Source organism: Stenella coeruleoalba, assembly GCF_951394435.1.
Source record: "Stenella coeruleoalba genome assembly, chromosome: 1".
Classification (NCBI taxonomy): domain Eukaryota; kingdom Metazoa; phylum Chordata; class Mammalia; order Artiodactyla; family Delphinidae; genus Stenella; species Stenella coeruleoalba.
Window position 1 is genome coordinate 87562588 of NC_137169.1, and position 17956 is coordinate 87580543.

The window sequence follows — 17956 nt, forward strand, 5'->3', positions numbered from 1 at the left end:
TTCCGTACCCATTAAATAACAGCTCCCCATTCCTCCCTCTCCCCCAGTCCTGGGTAATCACCCTTCTACTTTCTATGAATTTGACTAGTCTAGGTACTCCAAGTAAATAAATCATATAATAGAGGTCCTTTCTTGTCTGGCTATTTCACTTAGCATAATGTTTTCAAGGTGAATATCAAATTTTTTATCAAATAAAAACTACACATTCCATAGGTAAAAACTACTAAAGTTTAACACTGTAATCAAAAGCAATGACATCATCAACAACATGTACAAAGCACCTTTTGCTGGTACCACTTCCTTCCTTCCTCATAACTGCCCTGTGAGATGGGCTTTACAGATGAAGGAATGAGGCTCGGAGAAAATGAGCAATTTGCCCAACGACATGAGTCTTATAAATCAGACAAGCATGCTTAGGTCTTCCAGCTCCGCTCCCAGACTCCCAGTCTTTTTTATGTACAGGGTTATCTGCCTCCCAGCATACCATTTATAAGGATGGTCAGGAGACACTTATGTAGAAGGAACAGTCAGGGAAGCCTCCAAAAACAAGAAGGATTTTTGAGCCAGAACTTAATAAACTAGTTTTTGCTAGAAAGAAGGGAACAGAAAGGGCATTCCAGGCAGATGACCATCAGTGACCTGGGTGCAGAGATGAGCCTGGTGGGTATTGGGCAAGAAGGAAAGAAGCAGGGTGTGCACAGTGACAGTGTGTAACCTAATCTGATTTGAAAAGAGCTTAGAAGAATCCTTTCTTTCATTCCCATCTACAATGGATTATCTTAAACAAGGACCTTTGTCCTTTTTTTTTCCTTGCTTCACCAGAATATACAGACAAATAAAATTTCAGCCAAAAGCTACAGGTCCCCCCTAGGGCTTCCTGGCTGGCATCTGCTGCATCTGTCTCTTCCCACCACAACCTGGACTGGGACAAGATGTGGAGGGATGAATATCACTTAACACACATTAGAGCCAAAATCCTAATAACCAAGTAGGCACTTAAGTGTTATTCGATAACTTATGCCATAGGCTACCCACGTCCTTAAGACTGATTTCCAAAGATAAGAAAATAATAAAAACAAAAATAGCCTCAGTTATGAATGCTACCCCAACCACAACTTTCTAGAATTTGTTTCACTTTTTTTTCAAAAATAAATAGTTATTTTTATTTTATAGAAGAACCCATCTTTAAGAAGAAAACTCATGATTTTGCTATTTGAGGCAACATTGCTGAAGATATAAAGGCATTTCGTTTAACAATTACTCCTATCAAAAGATATCTTTAGGGCTTCCCTGGTGGCGCAGTGGTTGAGAGTCTGCCTGCCAATGCAGGGGACACGGGTTCGTGCCCCTGTCCGGGAAGATCCCACATGCCACGGAGCGGCTGGGCCCGTGAGCCATGGCCGCTGAGCCTGCGCGTCCGGAGCCTGTGCTCCGCAACGGGAGAGGCCACAACAGTGAGAGGCCCGCGTACTGAAAAAAAAAAAAAAAAAAAAAACTTTAAAAAAACAGATTGTTTATTACAAAATCAAGAAGGAAAACTGAGAGGAGCAACGAATAGGCATTTTCAATTTGTAGATGTCAACCATTCATAAGCAGAAGAATCATAATTTGATATTAATGAAAAGGTTTGTTGGTCTACTAAGGTTAGATGACAAAGACTTCTTTGGACAACTCTGTATATCAATTGATGATATATCAAAATAGTGCCAACAGATGAATCAATGAAAAAGAAAAGTTAAAATAGGTTAGCCTCAGCACTGGAAATCCAGCAAGCTCACGAATTTGAAAACGAAACCCACCAAGGTTCATCTTCTCCTTAAACAAATCTTTCCTTGTCAAATGTATGATATAATTTCTTAAGAGAATTTTATTAACCTTTAGGCCCCTAATAATTGAAAGTTAGAGGAAAATATTTTAGTATACATTTAACTTTCTATACTAAACAAAACGTTTTTAAATAAAGGCATTCAAAAGGAAAGTTTAGACTGTAAATAGCCTGGCACTTATAGAACATAAACACGGAAAGTTCACATCTCAAACCCTAAGCTACTTATGATAAACACCTGTATAAAGAACAAAAACATATCATTCTACCCAGTGAAAGATGTAAGATACATCGCTGAGGCTATTATTTATGCCAGATAGAATTTAGGTCCTTGGACCAATCAGAAAGAACACATAAAAAAGTAAAATATGCCTCCCTAAACTTTTTATTTTAAGAATGTAGAGTTTTGCTTGTTTCCTCTGCCTAAGATAGTTATGTTCATTTGTTACAAGGTCACGGGAATGTAAAGGGAAGTATCAAACAACGGTTATAAACAATCATGGTTAGAAAACAACTAGAATTGAAACCAGAAAATAACATTGGTCCCTAATTTCAGTTTGTAACCTATAACTGTTAGGAAAAGAAAAAAAGACAGAAATTTTTCAAATAAATATTAAGAGTTGGTGAATTTTAAGAGAAATGCCATCCCAAGATATTATCTAAGTACTAAAAATGAATCAACACAAGTGAACAGTAACAAAGCAGTAGTATTATGGCGCCACCCACTGGCTAGAAGTCCTCATAGCAAACATGAGACCCAGTCATAAAATAGAAATTATTGGAACCGGAAGGGAAATAACATTGATAATTCTAATTCATTATAGCATCAGGATCTTCTAACAAAACAGTACCACCCATATTATTTTATTACCACAAGGACAAAGAATAACTCTTAAATATGTTCACAAGAGTGAATTTTATTAATTTTGAAATGCAAGTCTACAATCTCCAAAGGCTAAGACAACCTCAGAGTCAAAACAATTAGCATATAGAATGCCATTTTAGCTCTGTAGCTGAATATATAAAGACACTCTTAATCAGAAGATGCACACTTGCATTTCACTGCTAAGAAAGAAATTATAATATTAATAATATATTAAATGTTAATGAAATGGTGTTAGCCCTACTTTCACCTTTACCAGGGAAGTAACAAAATACATGAAACAAAGGATATGTCCAAAACACTGGACCGAAAACGTGTTTCCAAAAAATTTTTAAGAAAGGGGGTAAGGGGAAAAAAATCCTAAAAAAAGACCATTCAGATAAACTAGTAAAAATAAATGTTTTCTTTAAAGTACCACAGCACCTTTATAGTCCAAAATATATTTACCTTAATACTATCTGCATTTTATCCTATGACAGCTTTTATGTTTTTCCAAACAGTTATTTTCTTACATGCTAACATTCTTAAAACTTCAGCATAAAAAATATTCGAGTCATTTCTCCTCAAGTACAATCTTCCCTTTAAGACTCAGAATAATATGTAAAAGCTTGACATCAGTTTGTAGCCCATAGGACCCTAGTGAATGTTGATCTCTAAAGACCAGACTTCCGAATTTCTCTACAGACATGGCCTGGTCTTCCTAATTAGAAGTCATGAATACACTCCAGTCGATACAGGCATCAAGTTTTTTGGCTTGATGATAATTATCACCTGGTCTGCAAAAGCCAAGGTCTTCGCTCGCTCATAGATGGTTGATTGCAGATAAGAACATAGTGAGAAAAGTCAAATTCCCACAGACATAGATTGCTAACACCGCCTTTTTAAAAGCATAACCCTGAAAGAAAAAAATTGAGATATGAAAAAAAAGAATAACTATCATTAAGGTTTGTGTCAATAAAGAAGAAAAAAAGACTTACTTCTGCTTCAGCTGCGGTAAATGACTGGAGGATCTGAATTCTATCATCATCCAATATTTCATCTGTCAAGAATAAGAACATAAGTTTGTAAGGCCAGTGGGTATGCAGATAAACTAATTCTCAAAAAAAAAAAAAACAAACCTGATTTGTAGCGTTTGCCGATTTCCAGGATGTTCATTCTCCCATTTCAAGTGACCAAATGTTGCAAACTTCTTGAATACTTAAGGCTCTCACAAATTAGGTCAAGCTGGCTACAGCATACATTTGTTAAAAGACTTTCTCCTAGTCAATAAACACCATACCAAACTCCTAACAATCCAAGTTTTAAGTACATATGTATTTTAAATGGCAAGCCATAATCTAGCGATCAAAAGTCCTTTAAGACTCAAAACCCATACAATATTGTAAATCAACTGTACTTCAATTAAAAACATCAAAGAAAGACTCAAACCCTATATATGTGACCCAATCAAGAACCAAAAAATGGTAGGACAGATATTTAGTACTCAGTTCCTAAAAGCTGCCCAGGCTCCTAGATTCACAGCACACACACTAGACAACAAACAGGCTTTGTTTTTAGAAGGCCACCTTTACTTATTTGAGGGGCTGAGAACTAGATAGGACACAAAAGACAGTCAGACTAGAAATCAAGCTAAAATATCACTGATTCTCTACTAATCTCTTCTAATGGCTACGGGTATCTTACCCTGCCTAGAGGTGAGACCAAAACAGACCTTGCCACTAGAGAGCACCGGCAAAATAAATCCTTCCTATCTAGCATGCTGGTTAGCTGGCTACATATGATGTATAGGGCAACCTAAGTGACAGCACACAGGAAGTTTGTCAAATAGGTAAAATTTGTCTGCAGCTTTGCCCTGTGTTGACCATGGGCATCTCTTCTTCCTCCATCTCAGGGGTCTCTCAGCTCCAGGCATTCAGGGCTCTCAGTGCATTCTAGCCCCAAGTCAGACCAGCATGAAAAGTAAAAAGTACCTACAAAGAAGGCCTCTTCCCTAAAACCTCTTTCCCTTGCATTTTACTCACTGATTCTAATACTAATGAATATAAAAAACAAACGCAGAAATTTTCCACTATTTTTACCACAGACTGAGTAATCAAAAGAGAAACTTTTAGTAAGCTACCATGTAAGGGTCAACAATTAGTGTCAAGAAACTAATTATATTCCAACAGTTTGTATAAAAGTGATTCTACATAACACTGCTCTTTCAACAGGTTACCTTTTCTAGAGAGTCGGTAAGTGTGTACCTCCAGAACAATCTCTGTCCCAACATGCCAGGCTACAAATCCAATCATTGTATAGGTTTTCCATGGCCCAGGAAGATTCAATCCTGGTAAATCCATTCCCAGGAACATTGTTGCCACTACATTCATAAGGAATAAATACATATACTCAAACGCAATTCAAGAGGTAACGTGTATGCATGTATGCATGTGTGCTAATTATATCAAGTAAAATATACTAGAAGAGTTTATGATATCAATTAGATTAATATTTAAGACCAAATAGTTAATTTAGTCTTTTTTTAAATTTTAACACCAGAAAGGCTAAGATGGGAAATTATAATTACAATCTACCAATTGTTAAAAAAGAGGTACCCAAATTTTCCAAAATGTTTTAAGTCTGCAATGTAGGAAGGGAGAAACGTATGGAAACCATTTCTGATTATACCTCCCCTTCCACGAATTTCTATAGACTGTAGAAATGTGAGGGTAGGAGGTGTCAGCTTAGATATTTCTTACATAAAGCATCAAAGTACACTGGATAATTATACTTGACTTTTGAAAAACACCTTTCCCTGGAAGGTACCATCCCCATGGAGAAAACCTGGAGACAGAGGGCTGGGAACCTGTAGCCCACTTCAGCCCAACCCACGACTGACCCTCAAGTTGAGCTGCTTAAATGTTTGGTCATCAGCATACCTTATTCTGTTGGCAAAGGCAAATGCTAAAAAAAAGTCTCAAAAGGAGAGTTTTAAAGTCATTTTAAAAACCTTGAAACTGAAGTAATGGCTTAAATAGTTACCTCTAGAAATTACTTTCTGGATTTCAATGTTTGACTGATTTCTCCTCAACAGCAAATTACTCCAATTACTAATGCATCTAAAAATCATTTAAGCCAAATTACAACTTGCAATATAAACAACCTGCAATTATATATGAATAAGTAGCATCACAATTACTTACCTGCTATTATTCTAGCAGCTGTTCCCATACTCCAATGAGTCCACTTAAACATTTGCCTTCTACCAAATAAAGAACCAGTCAGTATTCTTGAAAGTGATGGAACTACAATTAATTCCTAAGAGAATAAAAAGCATGTAATTTCCCTATTGCCTAGGAATTAGATATCTGAAATACATTTTAAAACCTTTTAAAGTAAGTATAATTTATCACTGAATTTTATAAGATGCAAAAAAGGAATTGGTTTCCCAACTAATGACATCTACATTAAAAGCATTTATAAATAAAGACTTAAGTACCTTGGGTCATGTAAAGGTGGTCTGAAGGCTGCCGAAAGAAGCTGAAGAACTGCTAAAATCATCACTATACAACCAAGGTATGGGTGATAACCTGCATGCTGAACAAAGTTATATCATTTTAATGGTCTCAATCTTGCCGATCGATTAAACCCTCAGGTTAAAAATAATACACACAGATGTATTCTTAGCGTTTCTCTGTAGCTTTAAACATTTAATAATGATAGTTATAATAACAGGCACCATTCACTGAGTGTCTATACCAGGCACATACTTTATACATATTATCACTAATGTTCACTATGATGCTTGACAGTTATCAATATCCCACTTCTACAAATGGGGGAACTGAGGCTCAGAGATATCAAGTAATGCATCCAAGGCCACACAGTGTGTAAATGGTTGTGGTGGAATCCATGCACAGAATGCTGCCTCTTCCCACCAGGATGTTAGATGACCATCAACACCAGCACAGCCATCTGAAGCCCACCTAGGACTAGTTAGTATCTGCATGTCAGGAACAATCAACCCAGTGTATTTTAATTACTTGTTCAGACCTCTATGTTTCCTGGAGCTGAAGGTTCTACTTGATTCCTTGTAACCCATATGCTTAACAGAGCCTTAGTCACTCAATAAATGTTTGCTGATCAAGAGAACAACCTGCACAACCACTGTATTAAAATCTCATCTCCTCTGTTCAGAACGAAGGTCTAAACCAAGAAAAATCATCAACACAATATCTCAACAGTTTCGGTTACACTCCTCCCTCAGTGATGTGTGCCTGCTGAAAACAGCAGACAGTTGGATTAGACCACTTTGCACAATTATTTCATTTAAAAACTTAAGAGAAGAATTAAGAAGATGCTCTAATACGTTACACGTTTAAATAGAGGGATATCACAGTCTGTTGTCACTGACTCCCATGCTTGGGAAGGCTCTAAAACCTGTGATCTAGAACAAGGACATAGTGGTTTCCAAGCCAAGATAGGACGATTTTGCAAATTAGGAACTAAAAGTTGACAGAAGAGCACTATAAAACTTTCAAGTCATGGACTCAGTTATACACAGATAAGTTATAACCTGGACCCTGGAGATGGAAAGTGCCTCTCTCTAATAAAAAACAGTAACAGCAGCAACAAAATTCTTATATATTTAGAATGTGCTGGGACTATCCTAAGTGCTTTCAGTTAATTAACTCTCAACCCTCAGAAAGCCTATAAGATAGCTACTCTACTATCCCCACTTGAGTAAACCGAGGGACAGAGAAGTTAAGCAACTTGCCCAGGGTGTCCCAAGTAATAAATGATGACATGAGGATTTGAATCCAAGCAGTCTGGCTGTACAACTGTGCTCTTAACCTTTTTACTACCATAGTCATAAACTGCAAAGACTACAAACTACAAAGTTTACAAAATAAGTATTACGCTTGTCCAAGTTCCTGGATAAAATAAAGTTTCAATATCTTGAGTCATATCAGAAAATCTTCATAATTTCCTTTAAAAAAAAATTAGGTTGACCATGGAGGTTCCTTAAAAAAACTGAAAATAGAGCTACCATACCATCCAGCAATCTCACTCCTGGGCATATATCCAGAGAACAGCATAATTCGAAAAGATACATACACCTCAGTGTTCATAGCAGCACTATTTACAATAGCCAGGACATGGAATCTAATCTAAATGTCCATCAACAGAGGAATGGATAAAGAAGATGTGGTACATATATACAACGGAATATTACTCGGCCATAAAAAAGAATGAAATAACACCATTTGCAGCAACATGGATGGACCTAGAGATTGTCATACTGAGTGAAATAAGTCAGAGAAAGACAAATATCATATGATATTGCTTATATGCGGAATCTAAAAAAAGGGTACAGATGAACTTATCTACAAAACAGAAATAGAGTTACAGATGTAGAAGGTAAACTTACAGTTACCAGGGGGTGGGGGAAGAGGGGTAAACTGGAAGATTGGGATTGACATATACACACTACTATATATAAAATAAATAACTAATAAGGATCTACTGTAGAGCACAGGGAACTCTACTCAGTACTCTGTAATGGCCTATATGGGAAAAGAATCTAAAAAATGAGTGGATATATATATATGTGTAACAGATTCAATTTGCTGTACACCTGAAACTAACACAACATTATAAACCAATTATACCCCAATAAAATTAAAAAAAAAATAGGTTGATCAATCTATAAACTACCTAAAAAGCAGAAAAGAGGTTTCCTAATAATATTGTGACACAAGAGTCATCAATCTTAGCCCTTGTAGCAACAGCCCAAACGGAAATATTAAATTTTAGTATCAAATTCTGACTGGCTCTTAAACTAGAAGAGTATAATGGAAGCACAGGCTCTGACCTTAGGTACATCTCCAATTCTCAATAAGCCTCATTCATTCATTCCATAAATATCTACTGAATATCTCATGTGCCAGAATCTGTTCTGGGTGTTAGAGATACAGTAGCAAACATACCAGTAAATATCCTGTCTTCTCATGGAGTTCACATACTAGTGTGAGAAGACGGACAAAGAAAAGATATAATATTTAAGTAAATTATCTGAAACGACGTAAGGTAAAGATTGCTTCAGGAAAAAAAATGAAGCAGAGCAGGGCTCTTTGAGAAGCTATTATTTGAGCAAAGACTTGAAGAAGGTGAGGGAGTAGAGGAGGCATGACCAAGGCAGAAGGAAGAATCTTTGCAAAGACTATAAAGCAGAATAAATAAATTAATTAATTTTAAAAAAAAGACTATAAAGCAGGAGCATACCTAGCATTAGCCCAGTGTGAAATGAAATGAGCTATTGGATGAGGAAAAGAGCAGATCAATTCAGAGAGTAACTGGGAGCCAATCATGGAGGACTTTGGTTTTAACTTTGAGAAAAACTGAGAGGCATTAGAGAAACCAGTTTGGGGCACAGGAATGACCTCATCTGATTTACATTTTTTAAAAATCGCTCTGCTTCTTGGTTGAAAACAGATTGTACACGAGCAAGGGTTGAAGTAGAGAGATCAATTAGGTGCCGCCTGCAAAAAAGTCCAGGCAGAAGATGATGGTGGCTCGAAGCCACATAGTAGTGCCAGTGATGGTGAAAAGTGGTGTTTTTGACATGTAAAGCCAATGGGATTTCCTGACGGATTTGACATGGGGCGTGAGAGCAAAGTTAAGAATAATTCCAATGTTTTGGCCTAAGAAGGGAACTGCAAACAACTAATATGGGGATGGCAGCACATGGAGCAAGATTGGGAGGAGAGGTCAGGAACTCCGATTGAGGTGCCTTAGATATGCAAGTTGAGTTCCTGAGTAGACAGCTGTTTGTGTGAGTCTCAATCAGGGTAGAGGTCCAAGCTGGAGATACACATTTGAGAATAAGCCTCAGTTTCTTCATTTGTGACATGGGATTATTATCAGTAAGAACTTCATTTGAGGTTTAAATTTGATAACACATGTAAAGCACTTAGCACAGTTTGTTCAGTAGGAATGCAACTAATGTTAGCTTAGTGATAGTCATAGTATTAGTTAGAGAAAACCACTTACAGTGTTCATGTTCCTCAGATATAATGCTTTCAATTTGTACCATTCTATAGCAAGAAAATTTATTAAAGCTATATAGTGTATATTTAAAATTTGAGGCAGTCTAAAAGTACATTCCACTACCAAGTAATCTGCACTTACATTCTCACTTCATCCCTGACCACCAACCATGTGAAATAGTCATCAGATGATTCAAAAAGGAAGGAAAGAGGGATACATGCAGAAATATCTTTTTACCCATCATCTGAGAATAAAACAGCAATCTCCTTTGGCACCAAAATGAATTTTAAACATATAAATAGAATAAAAACATTCTTTTTAAGATCTACTTACCCAATTCCAGCCTCCTCTGTAAATAAAAGGCAGAAGAAAAGCAATGAAAGTGAGGGCAGAAGTAGTAAGCATGAGCATTCGATGTACCTGCAAGGATGAAATCACAAATGAGAAGAGAGTTAACTACATAAGAGAAAGGAGTTGACGTCACTATGAAGGTCATGGGATGAGATTCACAGAAGGCATGCATTCAATTGACACCTAGCCACAATTTGTGGTCAGTTAAAAACAAAAATCTTACTATTCCACTGAACTTTAAAGAAAAGCCTAAGCTGCCAACCTCATCATTCTAAAGCATCTGCCAAGAATCCACCTGCCCAGAACAGCAGGAATGGATATTTCACACACACAGAGCACTTACTTGCCAAGTCCATCATTTTCTTCCAAACACATTTATTAAGTTCCACCACCAAGCACAGTGCTTGGATACAATGAAACTGCAAGGAAACAGAACGTACTGTTTCCTGGGGAGTCTGGGATTTAATTGAGCAGATAAGAGAACATATTTGAAATGTGTAATTCATTATCCAAATGAGGAGAATACCGAGAGTGAAAATGGGCACTGTTAGTTGATTATGTGAGGATAACTGGTGCAAACAAAAACTATCCCAGAGAATGTAGGACATATAATCACTATATACACAGATAGATAGATACACACACACACACACACACACACACAGAGACATATATGGGGGGTGTGTGCATATATATATATACACACATCAGCAGAAAGTAGAACATATAGTCACCCTATATACATATAGACACCATAGTTTTAAAGACAGTGGAGGGTTTGAATTGGTAAAGAGGAGACATACAGAGTTTTCCAGTTGGGAATATCCACATGAGAAGAGGGGAGAGAGAGAGAGAGAGCAATCAAAGGCAGAGACAGGAGCAAGGATATAGCAGTCATTACTGAGAACAAATAGAACAGATTAACACTGCCAGCCAAAAGCGAGAAACAATTTTAGATAAGGTAAATCTTAAAAGCTACAAATTTATATAAAGTTTCAAGAATACCTCTTATAAAGTCAAAACTGTTCCAATAAGCAGTATTTTTTTCTATAAGCAGACATGTACATTCTATCTCAACACATAGTCATTGATCTTCCACTATATGTGCAAATATCTATACTCCATGACAAATGAAAGATAAAGGTTTGTTTTGTTTTGTCTTGAGGGGTATTTATGGACTCTTGCTCATGTTTCTATTAAAAGATTGCCTCCTCATCCCACGGGAAGGGACAGCATTAAAAAGGACACTTTTAATTTCTCTTCCCATCCACACAGGAGATACATGATCTTGACTGGTGAGCTAGGGACGGCCTAACATTCACTGGCCCATCAACCAGAGGACAGACCACTGCTTTGCAACATAGTAAGCACCCACTATTTCTTTCTTCTTCTCTGCTGCCTTCCTCAGCCCATCTGTACTCAGTGCAGTGGGTAAATGTCCTTCTAGTCTCTTCTTCTGCAACTAGACATGTAACTCAAGATCGTTTGGGTCCCAAAATCCATGTTCCAAAGAAACTCACATGGCACTGATACATTCTCCAATCCAGCCTGGCCCTTCATAGAGCTGTCTTTATTTTTTTTTTCCATCAAGTACCTTGTGTCTGTTCTCAGTTGGTTAGGAAACCAAAGAGCAAAAAGAAATTATGAGGATTCCAAAATTACAACTATAACCATACATAAACAAAAAAAAAATCCGCTTACTTCATGTGTTTTCATGTTGCAATGTTCAAATAATATGGAAATTGCATTAACCTTTTTCTCCACCTACCTGAAACCAAGCTGCATCACCAAATAAAGGCTTTAACCAAACAGGTTTGAAGAACCGGGCAATCAGTACACCTACGCTAACTGTAGTCATCCATGCCACAAACATTAAGGCACCTACAGGTGAGAAAATGCAACGGTTGACAACACAGTCTAATTAAGCTGTCTCTTAAATGACCAAGCTAAATGCATAGAAAATGTAAATAGCCAACAAAAATACATTCAGCTGACATAAACATGACCTAAATATCAATGCTTTTACCACCACCACTACTACTTCTAATAGCTAACACTTCCAAAGCTCTTATTTCGTGCCAAGCACTGTCTCTGAGTGCTTTATGTGTATTAATCTAATTGATCTTTACAACAATTCCTATAAAGTATAATTATTATTCCAGTTTTGCTGTATGGAGAAGGAAAGCACAGAGAAGTTAAGTAACTTGCCCAAGGTTACTGAGTTGGAATTTGAACCCAGGCTGGTTTGAATAACTGTGCTCTTAATAATTATACTGTCTGAAGTTATACAGCCTTTCTGAACTTATCTCAGAATCTTCTCACATTTCACTCCAAAAAATAATGGAAAACAAATAGGCACATTACTTCTGAATCCAATTACTGTTCAACTAGAGCTACTGGTAGAAGCAAAATAGCAACAATAAAGATAGCTTCAAGCTTTACTGAAACTCTCACTAGAATGGATAACTCTGGAGAATATAAAGGAAATACACCAATTAAGGAAAGTTCCCACCAATATTAATACATTACAATAGTATAGTATAGTATACACTTACACTATTTCCCTATTTTTCAATCCCGTTTTTCAATAATCAACTGGACTACTTTTCAAATGGAATCAACTTTCACTTGTAGAACCAGAGTACATCAGAGCCTTATTTCTAGGCTACTGCTCTTCCAACTTGGTTCCCTTCATCACTTTAAGTATATAATACCTAAGTATAGCACTGAGTTCTTTGTATACCCTCAAATACTTGTACATTGATCAGTTCTTCAACAAAAAAATTGTATTTTTGAAACCAAACTACTATTATAATTAAACAATCACAAACCACTCTTTTATTAGCAATTTTTAATAAATGGTATAATTAATGTCTCATAAAAGTTAAATTAATTAACCCAATGATACTCAATCCTGGCTGCAATTAGAGATGACTATCGTACTTTTTAAAAATTACAGATGTCTTAAAAACTCCTCTGGTGATTTTAATATGCAGTCAGGGTTAAAACCACTGAATTATTCCTACTCTTCATTTTTAATAAAAATTATCAAACATTAAAATAGATAATGCTACCTGCAAATGTTAGTGTTTATGCTACCTACAAATGTTATTGATTTATGAACGTTTGCTAAATTATGCCTGGTACCATTCTCAATCTAGCCAGCACTAAATTTATTCCACAAAGTTAAGTATATTCCACAAAGCAGTAATAATATTACACATGTAACTTACCATGAACCTTCAGAAGGAATAAAGAATGGGATCCTCCTATGTTCTCTGGATAGCCTGTCACATTGTATTTGTCATATGTAATCAAAGGTTGCTGAGAATGCTTATGAATCCGACCTGAAATTTAAAAACAAAAAAAAAGAAGATGAATTACTTTCTCAGGAGAGAAGGAATGGAGAGACAATGGCATGGCATGGAAACAAAATTTCTTAAGGTAATAAAAAATAAATAAATTTCAATAGACATGATATATATATATACTATTATATATTGATATTATATTAATACACATGTATTAATATAATATAAATATATGTAGTATTAGTATATAATAATATTCATTATGTATAAAATTAAATCTGTGCATGTATAGAATTATTTCAATTAGTCTGTGTATATGGGTATGTATGGGTGTGTGTTCATTCTGGGGATCTATCTTACAGAAATATTTACCAAAGGTATATTTTTAACCAAAGGTATATCTATAAGCATGTTAATAGATACTTTCTTTTTACACTGGCTAAAAAAAAATTTAAACAAGCTAAATGTCCATCATTAGGAGAATGAGTAAATAAATTATGGAAAATACATTGTTTTTAGAATACAATGCAAGTGTCAAAAAGAATAAAAATAATTAAGAAATTTGATATGAGATATATATGAATCTTTATTTCAAACAAATAAGTGTTAGATCACAGACTACATCTCAATGATTTCCAAAAAGAAATATTTATATAGGTTATATTATCTATCTAAAATGAAACAAATTAACAACAGAAAGCTAGGAAAAAATGGTCCAGCTAGATATTTAAGAAACTCCTCTTCTAGGGCTTCCCTGGTGGCGCAGTGGTTGAGAGTCCGCCTGCCGATGCAGGGGACACGGGTTCGTGCCCCGGTCCGGGAAGATCCCACATGCCGCGGAGCGGCTGGGCCCGTGAGCCATGGCCGCTGGGCCTGCGCATCCTGAGCCTGTGCTCCGCAACGGGAGAGGCCACAACAGTGAGAGGCCCGCGTACCGCAAAAAAAAAAAGAAACTCCTCTTCTAAATAACCCTTGGGTTAAATAGGAAATCAAAACTTAAATCACAAGTCTTCTTAAAACGAATAACATTGAAGGCACTTCATACCAAAACACATGTGATGTAATTAAGGTACTATTCAAAAGAAGTTTTTAATCATCTTAAAAGCATTTCCTTAAAAAAATATAAAAAGACTTTAAAGTATTGAAATAATCATTTAAGTCAAGATGTGTTTAAAACAAAACATAACCCAGAAAACCAAAAAGGAGGATTGATTAAAAATAAAGGTAGAAATTAACAAACCAGTAAGTCTAAAAATGAGAAAAATCAATTCTGTAAAAGGCCAATAAAATCGATTGATTTTTTGACAATCTGACCACAAGGTAAAAAGAAATATCACAAACAATATTAGAAATGAAAACAGTGACGTAGCTGCTGATATAGAACATATTCTTTAAAATTATGTGAAAATGCTATATACAACTTTAAGTCAGCCAAAAATATTTCAAAATCTAAATAAAATGGACGAATTTCTGAGAAAATCTAGAATTACAAAAATTGATCAAAGTAGTAGTAACTCTGGAGAATTATAACAATAAAAATTTATTTTATTAGTCAAATATTTCCATTCCTAAAGTCTCAGGCTGTTATGTGGATGAGTTCTATCATACCATTTAAAAATTTTTTTAACTTTAAAAATTCATATTTATTTAAACTCTTCTTGAGTTCTTTCTATGAGATTATCATAACACTGAAACCAAAATGAGGCCAACATGCACACGCACACAAACGCACAGAATCCTATGACCATACACCAAAATCATTTATGAATATAGATGTGAAAAGCTTAAATAAAATATTGGTGAATTAAATCAATTATGCAATAATAAGAATAATAAGACATGACTTTCATCCCAGGAAAGTGAGGATTGTTCACCATTCAGAAATCTACAAAAGTAATGATAAACTTCAGCACACATCCATGACATGAACTCTTTGTAACATTAGGAACAGAATATTTCCTAAACACAATAAAATATATCCACCAGAAAAATATGACACGACACTGAATATCAGAAGCATTCCCATCAAAATCAGGGATAAGATAAGAATACTTACCATATCACCACTGCCATTCCACATTTTTCTGGGAGAAGTAAGCAATGCAGTGAGACAAGGAAAGAAAGAAAATGAGGGCTACTATACCTGTCATTATTTGCACAAGATATGATGTTTCATCTAGAAAATCCAAGACCATCAACTGGAAAACTAGGTGGCTACATTCAAGATAAGCATTCAAAGATCAATAACTTTCCTATACACCAACAAATTTAGAAAATGTAAGAAAAAATAATCCCATTCACAATAGTTTGTATTAGAAATCTATAAAATACATAGGAACAAAGTAACATAAATAAATAAGCCCTACAGGAAGATATGAAGAAAACCACAGGATCTGAATAAATGAAATATCCCAATATACTCCTGGATAGGAAGACTCAAGGACGTTGATTATTCCACAAATTAATCTAAAATTTCATTTCAATTCCAGTCATAACTCCAATAGGATTTTTAATGAAATTTGATAAATCATTTCTGAATTTTATCTAGAAGAGCCGATACACAAGGAAGAGGCAAGAATTCCTGAATTCCTGATAAAGAAGGCTAGGAGGGGTATCATGCTTTATCAAAATTCACAACCTATTATTAAGCTATGGTAATTTCAACCAGTGCATAATAGACAAACAGATCACTGGAAGAATAAACTATAAACAATTTGATTTACTGAAAGATTTTTAGTGTATAATAAAAAGGGTTTTGAAACAGAAGAGATAAAATGGACTATTCAAAAACTGCTGTTTGGATACCAGGTTATTCATTTGGTGAACTATTATATCATGGCTTGTTATTACAGAGAAGATCCGAGATAAAGCAGAAAACGAGAAGAGTTTTATATCGTGAACACCTAGAGACCTGTATCAAGAAGAAAGAGACAATAACTATCAGAAGCTACAAAAATGTCAAAAAGAAAAGAATGAAAAGAACTATTGAAAATGACAAGAAACGCACTGAAGAATATAAAAATACTGTATTAGTAGAGTGGTAGTGATAAAAACCAGACCACATTCCTAACAGCCTGAGAGTCAAGTTGGAAGAAAAGTGTTTTTAAACTCTGATTCACCATGGAGCCATGGGCTAAGATGAACTTAACCTTCATTAAAGCAGAAGTCCATCATAATTTTGAAGTTCCACGGTATGGCTCCATTATAATTTAGGCGTTATGCTCTAAGGAACGTTGGGTTCATGTGTAGTACACGGCTCTACAGTATTATTCCTAAATTGTCAAAATAACAGGTCATGTGATAACAGGGTCTCTACTTCATTAATTATTTAAATTGGTAGATTTCCAGATTGGGAATTAGTTATTCACCCAAGTGAATTCTATCTTTCAGTTCAAACACTCAGCATTTCACATGACTGCTTATTTCATGATAGGATAAAGTCAGCTTTCTGGGGGCAAAACAGCAGTTAGAAAAACGTTTTAAATTTGTTTTACTAAATATGACAGTACTTTCAACTCTCAATTATCTTTAGTTTGCTTCTGACCCCTCTTCCTAGGTGACTTTTCCCATTGTGGGCCATTTCTCAACATTTTCTTTTTAAAGGAAAATACATATCTTGTTTCTTTTCATTGATCAGGTCTGTAAATGTGTGCTGAAAAAAAAATCAGAGTTTATTTATAAACAGAATAATTTACTCACAGGGAAGGTTTTTTTCCTCACTGACTTTGTGTAATGCATTAATTCCATTTGTCACCAATGGATTTCACCAGCCTTGTTTACAAGGGAATCGGGTAAAAATTTATACTGTTTTGTTCGTTGCATTTAGTAGACATGAATGTTCAATAGTTATTAAATTGTGATGTAAAGAAATGTGACAATATTCAGGTATCTGTTTTCTGAATGTTTCAAATTCCAATCTATGAGCATTGTTGACACCCAGAGAAGAGAATAAAATTACCTGTGAAAGGGTGACAAAAAACCTCAGCAGTTAGAAAAAGAACAGAAAGATAATTATGTGCTAGCTTACAGCAAAAATAAGGATAACATGAAAAATTAGTAGAAAATGAAAACCTGAAAAGTTATCTGAAATCTGAAAATGTTAAGCAATTTCCCCTGTATTTTAGTTTTGATCACTCTTGCTGAATCACTTTTGCATATTTGGATGAAGAAAGTAGTTAATTTTTCTATTTTTACTAATAATGTAGCATCCTTCAGAGCTTGGCATAGTCTTTAAGAATCATCTGAAGCATCTGACTCACCATGGTGTTCCCTCTGACCTTCAGACTGCCAGTAAACAATGCCTCCTGAGAAACAGATTTGCCCGGGACGACCTCATTCTACATTAACATGGGTTACAGAGATTATATGACTGCTTTGAAAAATGGTTTCAACCTCACAAAGTCTCACTGCTTTTAAGCAGTGCGCAGCATATAAATGATCCACATACATATGACTAGATATCAGAAGTGACAGTTGATTTATGTGGTAACTGTACTTTGTTCCCCAATACAAGGGAACTAGAAAGTGAATTCCCTGAAGCGGTAACGTTTAGATTTG

The 17956-nt window shown here is 35.4% G+C and overlaps 1 protein-coding gene across 3 annotated transcripts in view; it reads right to left on the reverse strand.

The window, feature by feature from the left end:
• Nucleotides 1-2097: 2097 nt before the first annotated feature.
• The window catches only part of FRRS1 (ferric chelate reductase 1), an 83232-nt gene continuing 67373 nt past the window's right edge, over nt 2098-17956 (reverse strand). The window contains exons 11-18 of one of the 3 annotated variants that reach the window (XM_079899567.1): nt 13322-13435; nt 11857-11969; nt 10071-10157; nt 6187-6284; nt 5891-5949; nt 4924-5067; nt 3686-3747; nt 2098-3603 (exon numbers count right to left, since the gene is read on the reverse strand). In XM_079899567.1, coding sequence (XP_079755693.1) covers nt 3511-3603; nt 3686-3747; nt 4924-5067; nt 5891-5949; nt 6187-6284; nt 10071-10157; nt 11857-11969; nt 13322-13435 — 770 coding nt within the window. In that variant the 3' untranslated portion in view covers nt 2098-3510. Of the gene's footprint in view, nt 3748-4923; nt 5068-5890; nt 6006-6186; nt 6285-10070; nt 10158-11856; nt 11970-13321; nt 13436-17956 lie in introns of those variants that run through there. The other 2 variants (XM_079899566.1, XR_013824204.1) reach the window with 2 other exon arrangements.